This window comes from Microcebus murinus, chromosome 1 (genome assembly GCF_040939455.1).
Source record: "Microcebus murinus isolate Inina chromosome 1, M.murinus_Inina_mat1.0, whole genome shotgun sequence".
Classification (NCBI taxonomy): Eukaryota; Metazoa; Chordata; class Mammalia; order Primates; family Cheirogaleidae; genus Microcebus; species Microcebus murinus.
In genome coordinates, this window is record NC_134104.1 from 136486131 (window position 1) to 136509810 (window position 23680).

At 32.9% G+C, this 23680-nt stretch overlaps 1 protein-coding gene across 2 annotated transcripts in view; it reads left to right on the top strand.

Moving 5' to 3' along the window:
• ZCWPW2 (zinc finger CW-type and PWWP domain containing 2) overlaps positions 1-23680 on the top strand; it is an 88517-nt gene that overhangs the window by 52279 nt on the left and 12558 nt on the right. The window contains exons 5-7 of one of the 2 annotated variants that reach the window (XM_012786790.2): positions 13842-13900; positions 15316-15383; positions 21218-21342. In XM_012786790.2, coding sequence (XP_012642244.2) covers positions 13842-13900; positions 15316-15383; positions 21218-21342 — 252 coding nt within the window. The remainder of the gene's footprint in view (positions 1-13841; positions 13901-15315; positions 15384-21217; positions 21343-23680) is intronic. The other variant, XM_076005905.1, reaches the window with a different exon arrangement.

Genomic DNA, 23680 nt, shown 5'->3' on the forward strand with positions numbered 1-23680 from the left:
CAAAACCATCATCCTAATTATTATAAAAATAAAATAATTTTTATTAACTTAATATATTTGTTTATAATTGTTTATATATATGCTTATTTGTATAGCTTAAATCATTAATATGTCATTAATGTTTTCATTAATATATCACAAACCTTTCCATGTTGTTTTATGGTTTTTATAACTTTAAGATTTTTTTAATAGGAAAGTAGCATTGTGAGAAAAACAAAAACATGCAGCGATCAGTCCTTTCCCAGCTATAATTTCAATCCTAAGAGAAAACCATTGTTATCTGCTATCAGTAGTATATACATATATATTTCTATGCATGCATAAACATAAGAGTTATATGTATAAATAAATGCTTACAAATAAATAAAATATAACATGTGTATAAGTACATATACTTTATTGACATAAATGGAATTAATTAAACTCTACTTTTTTACTCAATAACATATTAGGGACACTTTTTTTTTTTTTTTTAGACAGAGTCTCGCTTTCTTGCCTAGGTTAGAGTGAGTGCCATGGCGTCAGCCTAGCTCACAGCAACCTCAAACTCCTGGGCTTAAGCAATCCTACTGCCTCAGCCTCCCGAGTTGCTGGGACTACAGGCACGAGCCACCATGCCCGGCTAATTTATATATATATATTAGTTGGCCAATTAATTTCTTTCTATTTTTTATAGTAGAGACGGGGTCTCGCTCAGGCTGGTTTTGAACTCCTGACCTTGAGCAATCCGCCCGCCTCGGCCTCCCAGAGTGCTAGGATTACAAGCGTGAGCCACCGCGCCCGGCCAGGGACACTTTTATAAGTCAAAGATCTACTACATCTTCAGTGGCCCCATAACATCTTGTTTTAGTTCAAGCACGTTGGAGATGCCTTTTGGATTAAGGGAAAGTTTGAACCTCTATGGAGGGTGACGGTGGGATATATTTTGGGTCTTGCATCTATTGCCAGTGAGCAAAGTGCCTTTAAACATTTTTTTTCATTTATTTTTTTAATTGATGAATAAAAATTGTATATGTTAAAAACAATCTTGTTTTATTGAAGTATCTTAATACATTGAACAATTTTCTAGACATTTAGTTTGATTCTGGACTCACAAAATTATACATAAAAATTAAGTAACATCATTGTACACAAACTTCTTTATACATATATTTCTATAAGTAAACATATTTTCTATAGGAAAAATTACTAGAAGTGGGCTTGTTGATTCAAAGATTAGACACATTTTAAATTTTGCCAAATTGCTAAGCATCCTCCACCAAAAACAAAGAAACAAAAACCCACCAAACATTAGTGTACCAATTACAGTCCCATCATTATTTAGTAAAAGGAAATATCTAGATTGTCTTAGATTATCAATTAATTCTGGTTATTAACAGTCCTTTCTTTATAATTTGTTTTATTTTTTAAATTACAAAGTAAATACATACCAGGAAAAAAAGTCAAGGAATACAAAAGTGTATATTCTGAAAAGTTCAAGTCATTCTCTTCCCCCTGGTGCCCCACTATTTCACTATTTCAAAATCTGGAGTGAATATATTTTTGCATAATTGTGCATAAACTTTAGCATAGTAATTCATAGAAGTGAAATTGCTGAGGTAAATGGTATGAGCATTTAAAATTTGGTCACATATAGGAAAAGAATGAAAAATTTACAGATTGAAGGAGACTAATGAGGTATAGAAACCAAATGTAATATGAGATCCTAGTTTGGATCCTAAAATAGAAATAGGACATTCGTGGAAAAGCCAGTGAAATTTGAATGAAGTATTTAATTTAATTAATAATGTACTAATGTTAATTTCCTATTACTGGTAATTGTTGTATGATTATGTAAGATGTTAACATTAGGGGACTCTGAATGAAAAGTATGTGGGAATTCTCTTGTGCTATTTATGTAATTTTTCTGTCAATCTACAATTATTTCATAGTAAAAGTTAAAAATTATATCCAAGTAGTGCCAAATTGCTCTTCAAAACAGTTGTACCTGATATAATCCTGTGAACAGACTATGAATACCTCTTTTTCTACCCCCTTTCCAGCTTTAGATAATCATCATTCTTAATGTATTTGCCACAAGTTTAAAAAAGTATTTCATTGTTATTTTAATTTGCTGTTATTTATTTTTTTACTGTTAGTGGGTTCAGCATTTTTTATATATTTATTAAACATTATATTTCTTCTGAAAACTGTCTATGAATACCCTTTCCCAGTTTTTCCATGGGCTTCTTTTTTTTTCTGATTAATTTGTAGTCATAGGCACTCTCATTAGTTACTGATTAATATTTGTCAATATGTTGCAAACATTTTGGGGGTTTTCCTTTTAAATTTTTTTGTAGCTATTTTGCTGTATTTATATAGTAAAATCTTTTCTTGGAGATGTCTGGGCTTTTTTGACATGCTTTAAAAGGTTGCCCTTGCATTAATATGTTTTATGATCAGTTAACCTTTCTACCATTGTTACTGGTAACACTTTGATGAAAATCTTCATCAGTATAGCTTCCTCTCCCACCCTGTTTTTTGGATTGCTTCCTTAGGATAATTCCCAGTTGAAGGATTATTAAGAAAGAAATAGGAACATGTTATCATGTTGTTATTCTCTCACTAGCAGTGCATGCAAATGCCACAATTGTCATCTACAGGTATTAATGTAATAAAGATATTGTTGTCAGTTTACATCATACTTTGTTCTTTTAATTTGCATTTCTTTGACTTGAGGTAAGTTGTCTGTGTCTGAGTTCTTAATTACTAATGTATATGAGCTTTTTATATACTAGTAATAAAGATATCAATTCTTTAATAGTTTAGTTAATTGTTAATAGTCATAATTTCTTCATATGTTTTTCTCAGTGTATTACTTGCTTTTCCTATTTTTTCCTGGAAATATGAAAGTTAAATATTTGTATGTGGCCACATCTGCATTTATTGGCTTTTTTATTTATCTTATTTTAATAGTACAAACTTCCTTGTAGAGAATAGTGCAGTAAAATGGGTAAGAGATAAGAGGGAGGATGTCTAGAGATAGACTCTTGAGATATGAATTCTGACTCTTACCACCTACTAGCAATATGATCTTAAGTTAACTGCTTAACTCTCTAAGTTCTCAGTTTCCTTCTCTGTTGAATGAAAATAAAAGGATTATAAAAAAGTATTGCTCTGACAGTTTATATATAACACATAGCATAGTGCTTGGAACATAGGAAACATTTAATAAATGTTAGCTATTATTATGGGAGTATGATTTATTTGTATATGTGGTATGAGGATAGGGTATAACAAAACTTTTTTGCAACTTCCTAACCAAGTTATCATAATACCATTTATTAACTAATAAGTAATCTTTAAGCCATACCTTGTTTTTTATCTTCTTTATAATATATAATCTCTTCTTTATAACATATGGCATTTAATATATAAAATATTTATTTCTATATTTATTTATGTATTTAGTCTTAAATGAGTTCTAAATTGCTTTGTTATTTCTCTATCTTTAATGTGTGGGTTGGTGATCCTTCATTACTCTAAATTTTTAAAAAATTATTTTTATAATTCATACCTGTTTACTTTTCAGATGAACCTTAGAAATATTTGGTCAAGTCACAAGAAAAATCCTATTGAGATGATTATTGGTATTGTAAAAAGTCTATGTACTAAGTTAGGGAGAAATACCATGTTTACAATACTAAATGCACCCATGTAGAAACATAATTTGTCTCTCTATTCATTTTTTTTTAAGTTTTTTTAATGGAGAATTTTACGTATTTCAAGTTAACTCTATCCCAGCTGTTTTTACTAACTGAAAAAGGATCTCTTTTAGGTTTTGTCTTTTAACTTTTTTGTTTTACATATAGAAATTACATGTGCCATTTTTCCTAACACTTATTAATGCTGAGAATTTAGCTTATGCCATTTGAAAGACAAAATTAATGGCCACTCTCTTGATTTATATATTTGTGTATGAGGAATTTAGGCTATTATGTTTTCTGATAACAAATATTTTTCCCCAAAATTATTACAAAAATTCTTTGTAACAAGCAGAAAATTTTCATTAGCCCAGTTAGCAAGATAAATTGCTTATATTTTGTGACCAGATGTCTAGATGTTTATGTTAATTGCTAAGCTTGCTATTAATATGGAATTCATATACTGCAACTTGCTTAATATACTTAGCTTTATATACATCCTTACCCAAAGATAAATATTTTAACAGATCCCTACTGCTGGCTTGTAGCCTTAGGCAGAGAGAAACCTCAGAAAACAATAGCAAGCAGCAGAACACCTTGGGAAGAGTCACAGTCAGGCTTAAAAATTCATTTAGTTTCCTTTTGGATTCTACTTTGTGGGCATCATTCACCTTTCCATAGGCCAGGTGTCCTCCAAAGTTGAATCATTCAGATATTATATCACCATTTTGCCATTTTCTGTATGGTTACTATAGTTTTCTTTCAGTTGTCAAAGAACAAAATTTCAACAAATTGAGTTAAAGAGCTAATTGGCTTTTATTAGCAATTCATGAATCCAGCAGCATTTCATTTATGAAACTGAAGGGCATTCTGCTGGGATTAGCAAAATGATCAGCTTTTGCAAGACAGCCCTAGCAGGAACATGGAAACAGCAAAGTGCAAAAAGCCAATTGGTTAGCATCAGGTTACTTACTACTTCAGGTTACTTTCCTCATATGGGTTAAAGCAGAAGGGGGGACTTTCTTATCATGCTGACTTGGGTTAACTGGGCCCCTTAATGATTGGTTGCTGTGAATCTCCTGTTTTTTGGAAAACTGGCCCATTTCTAAGTTCAGTTTGATTACATGGCACCTAGCATAAGTGACTCCATTCTGGTTTGGTCTGATCTGTTGGGGCCTAGTGTAGGAGCTCAGTCTACAACAATGGCCTCCTATAAATTCCATTCAACATATTAGATTGACTTTCTTTTTAAACTTAATTTTTTGTTGAGGTAAAATTTAAAAACAGTGAAATGCACAGATCTTAAGTGTATAATTTCATGACTTTTTCTTAAATGCAAATACTCAGGTAACTCCAGTCAAAATAGAGAATTTTCCTCACCCAGAAAATTTCCTAATAGCAATTTTAAAACGTAAAGGCACTCTTTTGATGTGCATTTTATTTTTCAAGTGTATATAAAAATAAATATTAATATAGAAAATTGTCCATTTAATCATCAGTGGAAACCTTAATATAGAAAGTTATTTTTATGCTGATTTCAATTGCCCCATGCTCAAAATCCGCAGAGGGAAACTGCCTCATTACACGGCAATGTTAAAACAGCTTTCCAGAGGAGCGATTTTTAACAATTTTTACTCTGTAGTAGCTTAATAACTAAATATGCTTGACCATAGTGCAAGATTTACCTCTTTATCTTGAATTACAGTCTATAGGAATTCTATAGACTAGCAATTAGTAGTAAAATATTAAAATTAGACAAAATAGATTAATCTTGGATTTCAAAGTCTTTTATATACTATTTATGGGAGCAAGCATAAATCCCTTGCTTCAGAATAACTATTTTCTGATGTGAATGATTATATTTATTCCTTAAAGTAAAAAAAAAAAAAAAAGTCTACTTTGGGATTTGTATATTTGCTAACCCTCTTTCAGATTTGACTTTCAGTCCATGGATCTAACTTCAGCCAAATTGCTTACTTGTAGTTCTCATACATTGGCCAGTGGGAGTGGGAGGAGCTGGGGAGTGCAGGGGAAATATGTGAAATATATGGCAGGGGTGAATACAGCAGAGTTGAAAACTCCTTTGTTTTCCTTCCCTAGAGATAAAACAGCAGTGTCCTAGTGTGAGGACCATGCTATTCCCCAGATACACAGGGCATGTAGTGGAAGAGGTGTTGGCCAGCAGCCAGCTGTAAGGAGCAGTATTTCCATCCACAGGACTGCTAGGCTGCTTGCTGTTGCTGGGTTGGAGTTCTGAGGAGGTGCAGTAGAAGGTGGAAGTGGAGAGGAGTATTAGTGATGCCTTCCTAAACCAGTGTAGTGGTTTGTCTGAGAAAATTCTGGGTTTAGGTATGCAGATCTGGTGTGTGGTAAACAGAAATTGATGTTTATTATTGGTGATTTTCTCTCTTGTTGTTTAAGAATTGTTTTCATCCTTATTAGTAAAAAGCAAACAAAAAATATTCTTTTTGGATGTCATCATTTTATAAAAAGAGTAATTTTCCATTAATTTTTGTTTCTCTATACCTAAAGCCCATTTAAAAAATTCACTCGAGTTTAATTTACTTGGAATTTGAGTTTGGTAATACTTAAAATTTAGTGATGCAAATTCCAGAAATTTGAAACTTTCAGTCTTAACTTCTCCTGTTTTCCATTCTGTATCTTAACTTTGAGCCAGAAGGTAATAAAGAGAATTCCACAAAATGTGGTTGTTCTTTTGTTAAGTAACAAAAACATCTATAATTTGAGTCCCAGTTATCAAATGAAGAATAGCTTCCAGGTGTTATCCTTTGTTATTTGTGACTAAATGTTGTGGTATGCAGTTTTCTTCAATTTATTGTGCTGATTATGTTTATTCCAAATATGATCCTTTCTCTCTGATCCAGAGATACATAAGTCCTATCTCCAACATTGAGCTCAGCACAAGATGAATCTGGGTTTCACCTAAACTTTGGAATATTTCTTGTTCACCATTACCTTCTGCACTCAGTCCATTAAAACCAAAAACAATATTACTAATCAATAGGTTATTGATATAACATAGAATAGGAATTTAAATGATGAGTTTGTATTTTATAGAATAGCTATTACACTAGATATGAAGTGATCTTGCTATGCCTAATAGTAACAACTACTGTTTGCCTATTTGCAAAGAAAAATATTATCTCTGGAAAAACATACAATATCAGTGAAAATTAATAGAATTGGTTTATAACATTAGAATTCAAGTCTGTAATTTCAAATTTATAAACATTTGGCTTCTGTCGACAAATCTTTCAACTTTTCACTTATGTTAAATGACACAAACTTATTTTATTTCTTCAAAAGTCTATAAATTATTATATTACTTTTTAAATTCTTTAAAATCTAATAACTCTAAGGCACTGTTTGTCTTTATTTTTATTTATGTATTTAACACCTTCACTTTGTTCCAAAAATAATTCTCTGTAGCATGAAATGCTTATATTAGCTACACATCTTAAATCTATGCTATACACTGAACAAAATTTTTAAAAGAATTTTTTTGATTGTGCTATTGTGAATAGTCTGTCTATTTCTATGTGATAGAGAGATCTTCTTATGCACTATGAGCCCAGGAGTTTGAGGTTGCATTGAGCTATGAAGACACTACTGCACTCTACTCAGGGTGACAGAGTGACAGACTGTCTTAAATAAATAAATAAATAAATATTTTCTTTAAAAAAGATAGTCAAAGACTATTAAAAAAATTAAATCTAAGGCATTAAAAAGTATCAGTGAAGTACCAAAACATAGAGCTCCTTGAAGTTTCCCATTACTCCTATGCTGAGCCAGGATTGAGGTTTTAATAAAAGGCCTTTTATGCCCTTTGTTTAAGGTAGGCCTAGGGTCAACCTCTATTTTAGGAAAAATACTCTCCTGTGTCTCAGCTCACTGCTTGAATACACAATCCTCCATTGTTTTCTCTGATAAGCTCCTCAAAGCAGAGAAATCCACAGTGCTTTATTGTGAACTTATATATGCTTGAAGAGACAGTTCAGGGGACAGAAAGATATTTATAAGTCATGTTGCCAGGGACTGGTCTCTGTTACTATCCAAATCTCGCAGGAATGCTGAACTCTGCTACAGATTGACTAGACTGGGGCATGTGGCAATTGATTGACATTTATATGAGAAACACTAGATTTGTGTTTTTTCTGTTGAAATAGTGTCTAAAATAGGGCCAGAAAATGATCATTTCAATCTTCCCCTCCTTTTCTAAAGACAGTTGAAAAGTAATAATTGTCTAGGCCCAAAGACTTAACAATATTTTCTATACTTTCCATATACTCAGATTAAGTAACAACCATCACCTATAAAGCTGCACGTAACTAGTTTTCATCCTCATTCCAATCAGGTTTTCCCAGCACATTTTCCAAAGGGAAATGAGGATATTGGCTTTTTCTTCTATATGATAACTTTTAACAAGGTGTTTGTGTACATTATTCAGAGCATATAGTTCACTTTTGGAAATTCTGTCAAAGTAGGCAACATTTTAGTGACTATTGACTGATAATAACTCTCAAAAGAAGATTACAAAAGATAGCTATGTCTTCTATGAACATAAAATGTCAAATCAAAATTTTACATTCTCAGATTTAACACAGCTAACAAACTTGTTCTTTTTGCTTAAAAATAAAAAGTATTTTTCTTTAGATGAATCGTGGCTTAAGAAAATGGGCAATGTCACATCGGTACATACAGATTATATAAATCTGATGTAAACAGAATTCTTACAGACTTTCTGTCCTCTGTTATTAAAGGCAATTCTATCATTTGCCATTCCAATTAGCAACCCTAATTATCATTATATATATGTGCATATGTGTATATGTATATATATATATTCTTTTTCTGTAAATGAACTTAGGATCTCTATACATATGCCTCTTTGTTTTTTACCTGTAACAAGGAAATGACTAATATTTATTTTGGTTTCTTTAAAATCAATGACACTTATATAGTGTTATATTTGTGTGGATGGATTAGATGCATTAGACCAATGCCTCAAAAACTTGACTTTGCTTCAGAGTCACCTAAAGAGCTTATTTAAATACTGATTCTTGTGTTTAATTCCCCAAAGTTTCTGATTCAGTAGGCCTAGAGTGGGCATAAAAAATTGCATTTCTAACAAGCTCCCAGGTATTGCTAATTCTGTCCCATTGTATTCCTTACAATGACTAGTAGACAATATAGGAGAATCAGCTATGCAACAAGTGGGAAGAGAAGTAGAAGGGATGAGATAAAGATTGCAGTATCTACTTGTAGTGGGTTGAATTGTGGCCCCAAAAAGATATGTCCACCAGGAACCTCAGAGTGTGAACTTTGTTTGGAATAAGGGTCTTTGCAGATATAATTAAGGTAAGGATATTAAGATGAGATTGTCTTGGATTAGGTGGGCCTTTAATGATGAGTGTCCTTATAAGGGACTGACTTCTATCCTAAAGCACTGTAAGATAATAAATTTCTGTTGCTTTCTAAGTTTGTTTGTTATAGCAGCCCTAAGAAACTAGTATACTGCTTAAGGTCCAACAATGCTAGGATACCAACTTCCCTTAGTTGTATGCTATAAACAAAAAGGATAGAATTCAGACATTGGCCCAGAGGTAAACAGTGATTCAATAACTAATTGGCATGCAGGGTTGGATGCTTTCTGGCATGCTATTTAACTTAGTCTTCCCCCAGATACTTTGAGGTAGATATTTTTTAGTCATTTAACAAAGAAGACCTTGAAATGCAGAATGGTCATTTAGGTAGCAAGTATTTATAAGGTGCTTACTCTTTATACCAGACTTTTGCTGGCTATTGAAGTGACTTACCAAAAGTGATACAACCAGTTAAGTGGCAGAGTTAGTATTTAACTCTAGAACCCACCATGCCAAATTCTGTGCTCCTCTCCATCACATCAGAAAGGCTCAGAACAGGAGGTGTGGGCATTTTGGCAAATACTGACTAGTTCATTTTAGTTGTTTAACAAAGCAGAAAAGAAATTTATTATCTTCAACGCAAATCTCCCTGATTTATGGTAGCTGTTTAGTGCTATTTCTACTAATACCTATAAAGTAGCTTTTACTTTGTTATCTTAATCTTATTTCCTCTTGTAGTAACCCTTTCACTTCATATTAAAAATGTGAAGATAATTTAAACTAATACTTAGTAACAAAATAGAAATAATAGCTCTACATTGTCTTTAGAGATGTAGATCAATGATTTAGAAAAAAATATTTCTATATGCTTTTTAACTCTACACACACCAACACACACACACACACACACACAGAGAGAGAGAGAGAGAGAGAGAGAGAGAGAGAGAGAGATGTCCTAGAAAAAATATTTGAATATTACCTTGAAGTTGAAGATCACAAAACACCACTTAGTCTTTAGCATCATAATAATATGAATTCCCTGAGTGTTTCATGCAAACCTCTCTTGAATGATTATTAAGATATTTAAGCTGTTTAATAATGCTTGAGAGTTATTAAATTCAACTGTCATCTCATTATAGTTAACGCTTTTAAATGTGCATGGCATTACTAGCTGCAAAACATTTAGTATATATTTTTTTAAAAAGTTGTTCCTACTTTTGCAGGTGGATTCAAGATCAGTAAAATTAAGATCAGTGAAACAGTGAAAGAATTAGACAAGATGAACTAAGAAACTGCTCATGTTGGCAAATTAAAGTGAAAAGATTAGGAATAAAAGACACTAACAAACATTTTCAAGACAAGATTTCATTGAATTTCTGGCTTAGAAACAATAGCTCTGATTCAAATGACATATATCATAACTTTTGTCACAGAAAGATTCATAGGAGAGTGTGAATCCTTCTATACCTCTGAATTGATTACAAATTTTAGTCAGCTATCTTTTGAGTTTTGATTTCATATGGTTTTGCATTTTTGTTAGTTAATGTGGTCTATAAAATAGGGATTGTTTTTAATATTTTTGAGACTTCCTTTGTGACCCAGTAGGTGGCCAAATTTATAAATGTTTCGAGCTTGAAAACAATATGTATTCTTTAATTATTCAATGCCAGGTTCAATATATGTTCATTAGATTAAGCTTATTACTTGTGTTGTTAAGCTTATTAAGCTTATTACTTGTGTTGTTATTTCTTCGCTAATTTTTGTGTCCATGTTATTATTTTCTTGAGAGGTAAATTCTGTAAGTAATTTTAAGAGAGAGAAAAAACCCTGTAGATTCAGCTGTTTTCACTTATGGTTGTGTCCGTTTTCACTTTGTGTATTTTGAAGCTAAGTGTCTTAATCCATTTAGTCTCTTGTTATAAAGAAATACCTGAGGCTTGGTAATCTATAAAGAAAATACATTTATTTGGCTCACAGTTCTGTAGGATGTACAAGAAGCATGGCACTGGCATCTGGTTGGCTTCTGGTGAGAGCCTCAGGCTGCTTCTGCTCATGGTAGAAGGCAAGGGGGAGCCAGCATGTGCAAAGATCTCATGGCAAGAGAGGAAGCAAGAGATGGGAGATGTGGTAGGCTCTTTTTGACAACCTGCTCTCTCAGGAACTAATAAAGTAAGAACTCACTCACCCCTGAGATAGAACAATAATCTATTCATGAGAGATCTGTCCCCATGACCCAAAAACCTCCCATTAGGCCCCACCTCCTAGACTGGGGGTCAAATTTCAACATGAAGTTTGGAGGGGACAAACATATGAACTATAGCACTAAGATTTTAGGCACATACAGTTTCAGGACAATTATAATTTCTGAGTGGATTGTTCCTTTTAGCATTGAGCAATAATCTTTTTTATCTCTAATTATGTTTTGACTTAACATCTGCTTTTTGTCTAACATAATATTGCTATATTAGGGTTATTTTTGTTAATAATTATGGATAAATTTTATTCTAGCCCCATATTTTCAAATTTTCCATGTAATTAACTTTAATTATAGATTTATTGAGATATAATTTATATACTATACAATTCACTCTTTTAAAGAGGTTTTTGGTAAATTCAAATTTGTACAGCCAATACTACTATCTAATTTTTAACAGTTTTATATCACCTCAAAGAAAAACCCCATACCTAGTAGCAGGCACTGCCCATTTTCCACCTTCTCCCCAATCCGTGGCAACCACTAATCTATTTTCAGTCTTTATAGATTTGCCTTTTCTGGACATTTTGGATAAGTGGAACTGTATAAAACATATGGTCTCTGGCTTTTCACTCTTCACTTAGCATAATGATTTTAAGATTTATCCATATTGTAGCATGTATCAATACTTTATTATTTTTAATGGCTGACTAATATTCCATTATAGGAACACCCCTCAATGGTAGACATTTGAGTTGTTTCTACTGTTTGGCTATTATGAATAATGCTGTTACAAATATTCAGGTACCAGTTCTCATGTGGACATATGCTTTCATTTTTCTTGGGTATATACCTAGGAGTGGAATTGGTTGATAATAAGGTAACTCTACATTTGAGATTTTGAGGAACTAACAAATGGTATTTTAAAGTGGCTGCACCATTTTACATCCCCGCTAGCAATGTATGAAGATTTCAGTTTCTCCATATTCTTATCAACACTTGTTATTATCTGTCTTTTTTAAAATTATTTTAGCTATCCTAATGAAATGGTATCTCATTGTGGTTCTGATATTCAGCTCTCTAATGACTAATGATACTAAACATCTTTTCATGTTCTTATTGGCCATTCATATTTTTTTGGAGAAATGTCCATTTAAATCTTTAACCATATTTTTATTGGCTTATTTGTCTTTATTTTTAAGTTGTGAGTTCTTTATATATTCTACATATAATTTTCTTATCAGATATATGATTTGAAAATATTTTGTCCCATTCTGTGGGTGGTCTTCACTTTCCTGATGGTGTCCTTTAAAAGCACAGAAGTTTATAATTTTGATGATATCCAATTTATTATTTCTTTTGTTGTTTGTGCCTCTGGTGTCATATATAAGAAGCCATTAAATAAGTTGAGCTTATGAAATTTGTTTCTGTGTTTTTTCCTAAGAGTTTTATAGTTTTATCTCCTATATTTAAATCTTTGATCCATTTTGAGTTAACTTTTTGCATGTAGATACCCAGCTGTCTCAGTATCATTTCTTGAAAAGACTGTTCTTTCCTTATTGAATTGTCAGGGTATCCTTGAAAAATCAATTGACCATAAATGTGAGAGTTTATTTCTGGACTCCCAACTTTATGCCATTGATCCATTCTTATCCCAATACCACACTCTTAATTTCTATAGCTTTGTCATAAGTTTTGGAATCAGGAAGTGTGACCAACTTCCTGTAGCCTTCTAAAGAGGAAGAGTATATTCCCTCACTCGTTGACTTTGGCTGAGCTCCTTGACTTACTTTGGCCCATGGAATAAGATAAAAGTGACACTATGACAATGCTGAGCCTAGTCATTAAGACGCCTTGAGTATTTCTGTTTTTATTTTGCACTTCTGCCCTAAGCCAAGTTTTCCCAGTAGTCTGAGGAAGATGAGAATCATGTGGGGCAGAGCTACCTCAGTCAACTCTAGACCTATAGGAAAGTAGCCCAGTCTCCCTCACTGTGAATCAGAGCTGCTCCACCAAGCTCTTTTTATGGAGAGAAAATCCTTGAAGTCCCTAGGCTTTGTGGAACATTATCAGTACAGCTCTCTAACTAGTATCATCCCAAAACATGTCACTTATTTTGCTTAGATTTGAAAATCCTACCCCTAAACTCCTTTGGACCTATCTTGGTACAAATTTCCTGTGAGCCTTCACCATGTCAGTTCCCACCTAAATAGTTTTGCATTTCATGCTTCTGGCATCCAAATATTTTTTTTTTCTTTCTCTAAAGGTCATACCAGCTTAAAAGTTATTTAGTTTAGTATTTTTATGTCTTTGTAAAGGTGAGTAAGGGGTAGTATGGATAATATGGGACATAGACATCCAAATCAGATCAGTCTACCATTCCTGTAAGTTGGCAGATCAATGCAATTGCAGTGACTATGAGGTGGTTGACTAACTAGACTTACAAGAGTTATTTAGGGCTATGTTATTTAGTCAGAGTTTTCTTCTGGCTAAATTGCTTGGACTGTGTAGGACCCATTATAATACTAAGCTAATACAGTTTCATATTAACTAACTCATCCTTTTGTGGTTGTTTTATAGATGCAAGTTTCCAAAAATAATATTGAAAAGAAAAAGACCAAACTTAGAAAAAGGAAAAGGTATGCTTTTTAAAATTAAAAAATATTGTGATACAATTAAAATATATATATTGGATTTAATTATTACATGACATTTCCCCTGATCCTTGATTCTGTTTCACTAGGGAAACATTGTATGTACTATTTTCTAAAAGAATTAGTACAAGAAGTAATAGTCTCAGAAGTATGGAAAAAGTTTTATATTTTTATACATATGTTGAATCAGAGCTTTTAAAGATTAATAGTATATGGGCAACCAGATTAGAAGCAGGTTTTTAGTTTAAAAATAGATTATGCAAATGAGAAACAGGCTTTCATAATGAACTAATAAGCCACTGATGACAAGTTTGGTGTTTATCATTAAACTAGCCATAAAGTTTATTTTTAAAGAATGGTGATCAGTGCTATGTTAAAAGGAGTTCTACTCAAAAACAAAGACTGGCACTAATAATTCTTTTCTTCTTCTTTGTACTGTTTCAGAAGATGAATAATTAAATTTTAAAAATGGACTCTTACTCTCTTATTTCAGTTACACTTCACTCTAACCCCATCAAATAGGAAGTGTATCGTAATTATTTCCATTTAAAAGATGGAGAATTTATTTGTAGCTTAGAAAAATTAAGTGACTTTCTCAAGATCTTATGGTTAGAGAAAAAACATTTGAACAAATGTCTCTGACTCTAAATCAGCAACATAGTATAGTGGAAAAAGAATGGATTTTGCAGTCTGACCGAATTTAGTTCTGTCATGCTCAACCATTTTTCTAAGTTGTCAAATTTCTTATTTTCTCTGATATCTCAAATTTCTTAGTTTCTTTATATAATGAGAGTAAGAATTACTTAGTATGTTTTTTAGAGGTGGATTACATGAAAAAGCCTGTGGAAAGTGCTTGGTAGATTGTTAGTGCTTTGCTGCTTTGCACCTAGTGAGAGTGCAAATATATATATATATATATATATTTTTTTTTTTTTTTGAGACACAGTATCACTCTATGTCCAAGGGTAGAATGTAGTGGCATTATCATAGCTTATTGCACCCTCAATTCCCTGCCTCAAGCAATCCTCCTACCTCAGCCTCCTGAATAGCTGGGACTATAGGAGTGTGCCACCATGCACAGCTAAGTTTTTTTTTCTTAGAGATAGGATCTCACTAAGTGGCTCAGGCTGGTCTCAAACTCCTGCCCTCAAGCAATCCTCCCACCTTGGCTTCCGAAAGTGCTAGGATTAGACAGGAGCCAACCGTGCCTGGCTGCAAATCATTATTAGTCCCCTTTTTGTCACTGCATCATGCTGTCTTACTCCATAAAACAAAGAAAAGTATCTTAAGATAAAGAAATATGTATTCATAATCTGCAATTATCATTGATATACAGAATGGTCATTTAAATATATATGATTGATCTTTTGAAACTAAATCTGTCAAATTCTTTTTTCTAGGAAAGTGATTTTAAAATGCTCTTTTGAAAACATTTGTTCAGATGATGCCTTATCAAAGGAAAACATGGGTATGTGAAGGCTTATCCTGCTTTTAATTCTTTAACCCACATTAAATTCCACAAAAGGTAGTTGTAGTCCTTTGAAGGAAAAAAAATCTGTTGTGCATATATATGAGAACTATTTACAGGTCCTTTTTGGTATTGATTTATATATTAGGGTTTTTTAATTGCCCTTCTTTGGATTTCTGTTTTCTTGAATTAAATTTTCTCTGGCTTAGTCATGTATTTGCTTTTTTAAGTAAAGCATCCACAGTTGTGGGAGGAAATACCAACAACTATATGTTTCAGTCCAGACTTCTCCATTCCAAACTTATTGGGGTCCTAGGAGTGCCAAAAGTAGAAAAGGGAAAAAAACAGCAGACTGGAATTTGCAACTGAATTCATTTTTGTTGGTACTAGAACATAGTAGTGTGAATGTGGAATGCAAGGAGGAAGTTTCAATTTTCAAAGGTGATTTACTCTTCCTACATTTTCTCTAGTCTTGAAAAGCAGTCAAAACTTATTTACAATATGGAACTTTGGCGGTCATATTCAAAATCCATTAAACCCTGAAGAATTTTCAGTTCCATACTTCCTCTCTTCCTTCAATCAAGCCACCCCCATTGAAAAGCATTGCATTTCAATTGGCTAAATAAAGCCACTCATTTATAGTCTCATTAAAATAAAGGAAAACAGGCAGAGGAAGGATGGAGTAGTTTTTTGTTTTTTTTTTTAAAGTCCTTTTGTTCTTCTCCTAAACCAGTGCAAAATTCTATTATTCCTCTTTGTAAATTTATTCTGCTGCTGTTTTCCTACTAACTTAGGTGCCTTTTCTTGGCTATTTAGTCCCTTTGCCTCACATGATCAGTTCATATATTCCTGTAGAAATGCAAAAGTCTGTTTATCCCTGAACTGAGATCCTACTAGGAGACCCTGGCACTGTAGCTGAGGGCTACATCAGGAGCTTTCTCCCATCCAACTCTCACAAATCCACTGCAGCCAGGAGGTGTCCATTGACTGGAAATGACCCTGCCATGTAAATAAATGAATACATCTCAGTAGTTACCAGGTAAAGGAAGCCCCTTCAGGAGTCTCACATCATATGGCTGTGAAAATCTCTAATTGTTAAAATAGTTAAAACTGATCTGTGATTTTATTCCTCCATACCATTGTGAACAACTAAAGAGGAGGAACATCTAATCTCTGCAAGAGCTGACTTACTTCCTAAAAGAGTGGTTCTTTTTCAAGTTTTACCCTCTTCAAATTTTTTATCCCCTACTCATACTTTCGTGAATTGCTCAATCCAAGCCTCTGATATCTCTCATTTCTTAATAGCTTAAGGTAGGATTAGTCCTAGATCAAATAATGGAAGGAAGTTATACCATCTTCTTCTTGAATCTCTGTCCCATTTATTGGATCTGCTTGCCTTACACTCCCAGGTGCTAAAGTTTCCTCATTAGTCTCCTGCTCCAGATTTGCTGTTCCTATATGAGCTTTATGCTCCATAAGTTACTTCACTCTCTCTCTTTTTCTCATTCTCCTCCCCTCCTCCTCTCCTCTCCTCTCTTCTCCTCTCCTCTCCTCTCCTCTCCTCTCCTCTCCTCTCCTCTCCTCTCCTCTCCTCTCCTCTCAAGACTCTCTAAGTTTAGGGTTCAGGAGAGCTAATTAAGTGCAGCTACTTTCTCTCTCCAAGTGTCAGTGTCCTCATCAGTGAAAAAGAGATGCAGTAGAATACCTCATATCCAACATGGACAGGACCTGTTTCTCTGGAAATTAATAGAAAAGGCTGAGGAATCATTAAATAATTTAAACTGTATGCCCATGGCTATGTAAAGATTTAATCTAAGAAATAAATTTTTGTAAAGTATGTCTGTAGTTTTGGGAAAATTGCTACCAGAAATATCATGTGCTATATTTTACTTCTGTAAAAATATCGCTTCTGTAATTCATTTCTTTTCAATATTTAGGGACAGGAAAATTCATCTATTATGATGAAATGATAAGAGCAATAATAATAATGATGACCAACACTTTTAGTAATTACTATGTGTCTTCATTGTTCTAAATATTTCATATACATTTGTTTATTTAACACTTACAAGATCTATATGAGGTAGATAAAGTAGATATTATGTTATATCCCATTTTATTGATTGGGAAACTAGGCCCTTAAGAGGTTATAGGACTTTTCCAGCAACACATAACTTATTAAAATTAATCAAAATGTGCAGCTATTTCCTTGATTGCTTTGAGTATCAGGAATCTTAAAGGTAAATTTATGAGTATTTTGTACAATATTGGTAGTTTGTCTAAGCATTTTTAAATTTAATTATTGCCTTTTGTATCCTCCTTAATGAATTGACTTAGTTTCTTTTAGTCTGTTTAGTTTTTGTTGTTTGTTTATTGTTTTACTATTTTCTGTTGGTAAATACTTCATTTCTTTGGGGGAAATAGGCTATAAAAGCTTGAATAAATAAAATATTGACATATCACCCAGGACTAACTAATATTCCATTAACATTCATTATTAAATTAGCAAAGGATATGTTTATCAGCCACCAGAGACAGGTAAGCTTGAAAGAGAGTGGTTAATATAGGAAAGGTCTAGGTCATAGAGTGAGCCCGAGAGGAACCATGAAGGCCCTGGGGCCTGGGTCTAGAAGGTGGAAACAGTGATAGAGAGAAAGGTGCTATCTTGCTACTCAAGACAAACTTTGCCCACTTACACTTGGTTTGGGATCTACCTTTAACTTCTAGGTTAAAAGGTGGGATTGGCCCTCATCCCCCTTTCCCAAAAAGCACCATGCCTCCTGTATTTGTTTATGTCTCCAGGAACAGTTTCTGTCTTCTTTATAACACCTCAACCTGTATTTTACCATCTCTACATTTAAATTGTAAGCACAGAGGAGGAGTGTTTGTGTCAATTTTAAAACAAAATCCAACCAAGGACTTTTTCCCTCCTCATCTATTAAAATGCTTTCAGAACTTCAACCTTGAAATAGCCCTGCAAGTTTATTTTTTTTTCAATGCTAGCTTTGGGGTAACCAAGCCAGTATATAGAGATATAGGGGAGGAAATACCTTCTTAAATATTTAATAGAAAAATAGAGATCAAAGAAAACTCCATCAAGGTACATTTGAAAGTTTTTAAAATAATGACTGATTTATTGAGATAAATAGCGAGTTATTTCTTATCAGGAATGGAAATATAGCACTGATTTATTTTGTATATATTCATTTTTAATAGCCAGATATGAATTTAGCATTAGAGATACTTTTTTTATTCTTTCTTTCTTTCTTTCTTTCTTTCTTTCTTTCTTTCTTTCTTTCTTTCTTTCTTTCTTTCTTTCTTTCTTTCTTTCTTTCTTTCTTTTTCTCTGAGTGATGGAACAGCCATAATGCTGCCACTTCACTGTCAATGACAGATTGAAACAAGTCAGAGAAACTGCAAGATAATCAGTATTGATAGCAGATGATTGGTCATGAAATCAACAAAGGCATTCATTTTGTCCCTATCTTTGGAGGATATCATTGACCAATTTTGATAACATAGTTTGTAGATTACAGTAACTGCTATTTCTTGAGAAATATTTTTGAACTTCACTTTACAATATAGGAATACCTATTTAGAAAAGCAAACCTTCCATGGCTCTGGAAGCAGAATTTGACATAGTCAAGTTGGTGTTATGAACCCTGGTTGATTTATGAAGTCATCCATTACTGTGTCTACCCTTTGATCAAAAGGCAATGTACATATTTTTCCAGATCACTTGAAAACTGAAAACCTACGATACCATTTGGCAATGACATTCGTTATTATAAATTGATTGTATTTTAGCCTAGTGTTAGAAATATAAAGATGTTTGTTTGCCATTTTTCCTTTACAACATAGCTCAAAATCCATCTTCTCAACAGTGCATTAAATGTCAGTACCAATTTTCGTAGGCCCAGAATATAAAGTAGGAACATATAATATTTGTGAGTAGGACTAGGGAATCGTTGTGAAGATAACCAAAAATAGTCATCTATTAAGTAATAAGTTACTAAATAAGAAAACTATCTTAAAAAGGGGGTTAATTTCATTAACAAAAATACTTCAATAAAAATATACATTCCTTTAGAAAATTCTGATTCAGTAGACATGGAGTTATATCCATATTTTTAAATAAAATCTTTAGGTGATTATTATCTCCACCAAATTTTGAATACCACTGTTCTAGAATATAGCGTTCTGTACTCTGTGTTCTCTGGGTATAGCAGTAAGCCTAGAATACAGGTCTATGAGGATGCAACTAATATGTTACTTTCAGTTTTTGTTTGCTTTTTTTTAAAAGATGGGAACTTGTGCAGTGGCTTATCTGAAAGCCTCTTTCAAACTGTTTTGAAAGACATTTTCCATAGAGAAAACCTAAGATTAGCTGGGAAGACATGATGGCCAGGAAGGCTTATTTTCTTGAGTTCCTGGACCTTACTAGATACACAATAAATATTTGTTGATTGAATATGAAAGTGCCTGGGGCAAGCAATACCTATTGACAGAAAAATTATTTTTATAGACAAAAAGGTATTGCAGAAAATATAAACTAAAAATTGGTTTTCTAGTACTATAGTGACAACCAAGAAAAGAAAACCTTTCTATTTCATAACCTGCCATGACTTTAACACTATTATTTAATAATTGTTTTATCAGAATTTTTAAATTTTCTTTTTATGTCCTATTTGGGTATATGCTCATGTTCCATGAACTTTCAGCTACTCTACCTGGTGTGATTGTTCGTGACCTGCTTATGAATAGCAGATAATAGAAGGTGGTATATTAGATTTTAGTAATCAGAATAGAAGATGAAGAGGCATGTACTCATGGCCTTTCTCTCTGAAATATGTTGTTTTTGGAAAGGCTTCTCAGATGCTCCATCTTTATCTGGTACGGGGCAGCAGGGCACATGTGGCTTCCTCTCTTTGATCTTTGCTACAAATAGGCCTTATATCAAAAGAAAATGTTTTGTTTCAGTCAATAATTCAAGTGCATATTGTTAATCAGTAGTTGAATCTGTAGAGTTAAAATAGGCTTTTATTTCTATGGTGGAGGATACAGTTTTATCTCAGTAAATCCAATGAATTACCAGATTTTGTGCCTAATTATATATTTATGTCATAGTAGCATAAAAACTTTTATAAGTGAAGTATTTTTTTAAAATATCAGATTAAGTAATTAAGCTGTGTTGCCATTTGGTTTAGGAATGGACTAGCTTGTGTTCAGCCTCACCACTTAATTATAGTACTTTCCCTTTTAAATAGTAGTTTTAATAGTCTATAGTAGGGATTGGCAAATGGTGGCCCACAGGCCATCAGCTACTGCCTGTTTTTGTAAATAAAGTTTTATTGGAATATAGCCACTCTAATTTTTTTATGTACATGTCAATGATTTGTGCTACAACAGTGGAATTGAGTTGTTGTCATAGAGACCACCTGTCCTACAAAGCCTGAAATATTTGCTCTCTGGTCCTTTACAGAAAAAAATTTCTGACCTCTGGTCTATAAATAACAATTTATTTTGGTGCCTTGGTTCCCAATTTTAAAAAAATAAACAACAAAAACTTCTAGTAAGCTTTTTATACTTCCCTGCTACTTTATAGTTTATGCATAGCACAAATATAACCTACATTTTTTAAGGAAAAATTATAAAAGGTTCACCTTGAAATTCATAATAATTTTGATCAAGTGGAGCTCCTATGTGAAAATTATATGAAACTTTTATGTTTTATCTTGTAGCATTTAAATTTCTTCTTTCTGGGTAGTTAAGATTATGAATTAGATTTAATTAATTAAGTAGCATTTTTTACTGTATTAATGATGTTTCTTTAGTTGTCTCTGAGACTGAAGTTTTACTGAAAGAGTTGGAGCAAATGCTACAGCAAGCACTAGAGCCCACAGCAATACCTGATGAGTATGAAGAAGAACATGGAGAGGAAATAAATGCAGGAGAAAAGGTAGTATTGATAATTATTATTAAGCCTAAATAGTAACTTCCTACTCTTTAAATGACAGAATTTCTTCCTGGTTGTACATTTTAATTATATGGAAAACCACTTTCTCACCTTAAATGTAATCCCTGATTATCATGAGGTGGATAATAAACTAATAGCCTGTTCAGAAATCAAAATACATCTATCAGTGTTTGAAAATATGTCTGTGTTTAAGCAGAAGATTTCTTTTAATATTAGATCTTTGGGATTGGAATGGAGGAAGATGGTGGGGGTTCACTGTAGCTGAGGTGGACCACTACACAGAGACCTCTCCCCTGTTGATCTTTATGATCAGGAGAAGGGGCCAGGATAACAGCAGCTCACTGGAAAATCTGCCCTGTCTGGGTTATGCACCAAGATAACCTCTACAGGGACAAACCTCATCATGAACATACTGGAGGTAGAATTTTTCATTGGAGTAAGTTTTACCGTTTATATCTAGATTGGTCCTGTTTTTTTCTTTTGGCTTTCTATGTTGGACTTAGAAAGGCCTTATGTGCTTACTTCATTCAGTGCCTCTGAAGTAAAATGAGAGTTTATAGTATAAGGCCCATGTCATTGATACAGAGCAGCAATGGGGTAGGTTTAAGAAAACAGACCCTTCCATAAAGTGGTACGGCTGTTCTGTAACTAGGAAGAAAAATGGCAGTAAGAAGTTGTGTGCATCCTTAAGGTTTTATTCATTCATTCATTCATTTAGATGTATAGTGAGACTGGAGTCAAAAGAGACTCTGGGTTTGGAATATAATGCCTGTGTCCCAATCCTGGTCCTGCCGATAACAACTTGTGTAAAGTTGCTTATCACTTGCCTCAGATTGATTGTTTTGAGTATATACTACATAGAAATAGACACCTAAGGTTAGCTATTATTATGGTAAGAATTGGCAATGGCAGTTGCTAAAGAGAATAAGTGCTAAGATTTTCTTACTTCCTCTCTCTTTTCCCATATTTACACTTCGAACAACTACCTATCACTAAGTCTGTCTCTTCTGAGATGTAGAAAAGATGGATTTATAAATGGACAAGGTGGTTTACACACTTAGGCAGACTGCCCAATTGCATGATTTTATTCAGAACTTCAACGAAAATAATGATGATTCTTGAACACCTCTTTTATTGAGCTAGAAATTAAGAAAATGCATAGAATTTACCATTATGGAGATAAATGTTTTAAAGGAAAATAAAATTAATGTTAAAAACTCCTATTGAGTTAAAAAGGATGATAATTTTCTTAATCAGCACCAGCAGTATCAACTTTTACCTGAATTTGCATGGGTTATAAATGCCATTTTTCCAAATAGAGTTTCTTTCTAAAAAGGCTTGTTTTCCATATAGGGGTTTTACCTTTTATAGAACAAGATTGGTGACATACATCTTGTATAAATATAATTAATATACAAATTATTCTTTTCTAGGAAATGTGTGTTTTATTTCAACACCATATGGTTTTATGCAATGTTTTTTCAGTGTTAGCAGTTTGTCTTTTCAAAAATACGGCCAGGTTGATTTTTATAGTGATGTCCTGGAGCTTTTACAGTCACAGAATTGGCTTCTATTTTGCCATTATAACTAGTAACTTGATGGAATAGAAAATTACTTCTGATTTTTATTTCTTAAAATAAAATACAGTATTTTAATCCATCACTAGGCAGAGGCTTGCTTTTTGTTTTAGATTCTTGTATTATTTATGCTCTCAAAAGGCATTTAGGAATTGTAAAAATTAACCATTTTAACTTGCTGTCAGGCAGGTTAGTGTTTCCTGCTGACTGGTTTTCATCAGTCACTCTGCACACTGAGCTTTGTAAGTCTGGCATTCATGCCAGGTTCAGAATATTTAGGGCCTTGTTCACTTTCAAATTAGCAGAATAGCAATGAAACCAACTATTAAGCTGGAACAATTTCTAGTTTTAAAGTAAACAAATAATCACCTCTGGGATGTTATTTATTTATTTTTAGTCATCATATAGAATTAATATGGCTTTGAAAGCCAACTCCACTTAATACTAGAAATGTGTTTTGTTTTTAGAAGAAAATGCCCTCCTATAAGCTAAGCATGCCAAGAGCCACCTGATAATTTTAAAGTTCTGAGCATGTTGATTCTCTGAGCAGATAGTATATAAGCTATTTTCAAAGTTGTAAATTTGATAATATTTTCATCATTCATTTCACCTATGAGGTTTCAATTTGATTACTCTCAGGTATTTACACCAATGGATGAGACTAACAATGCGGAAAAAAGCATACACACATGGATAATCAAAACTCTTTTCTATGTGTCATTGAAATGCTTTATGAGATTATT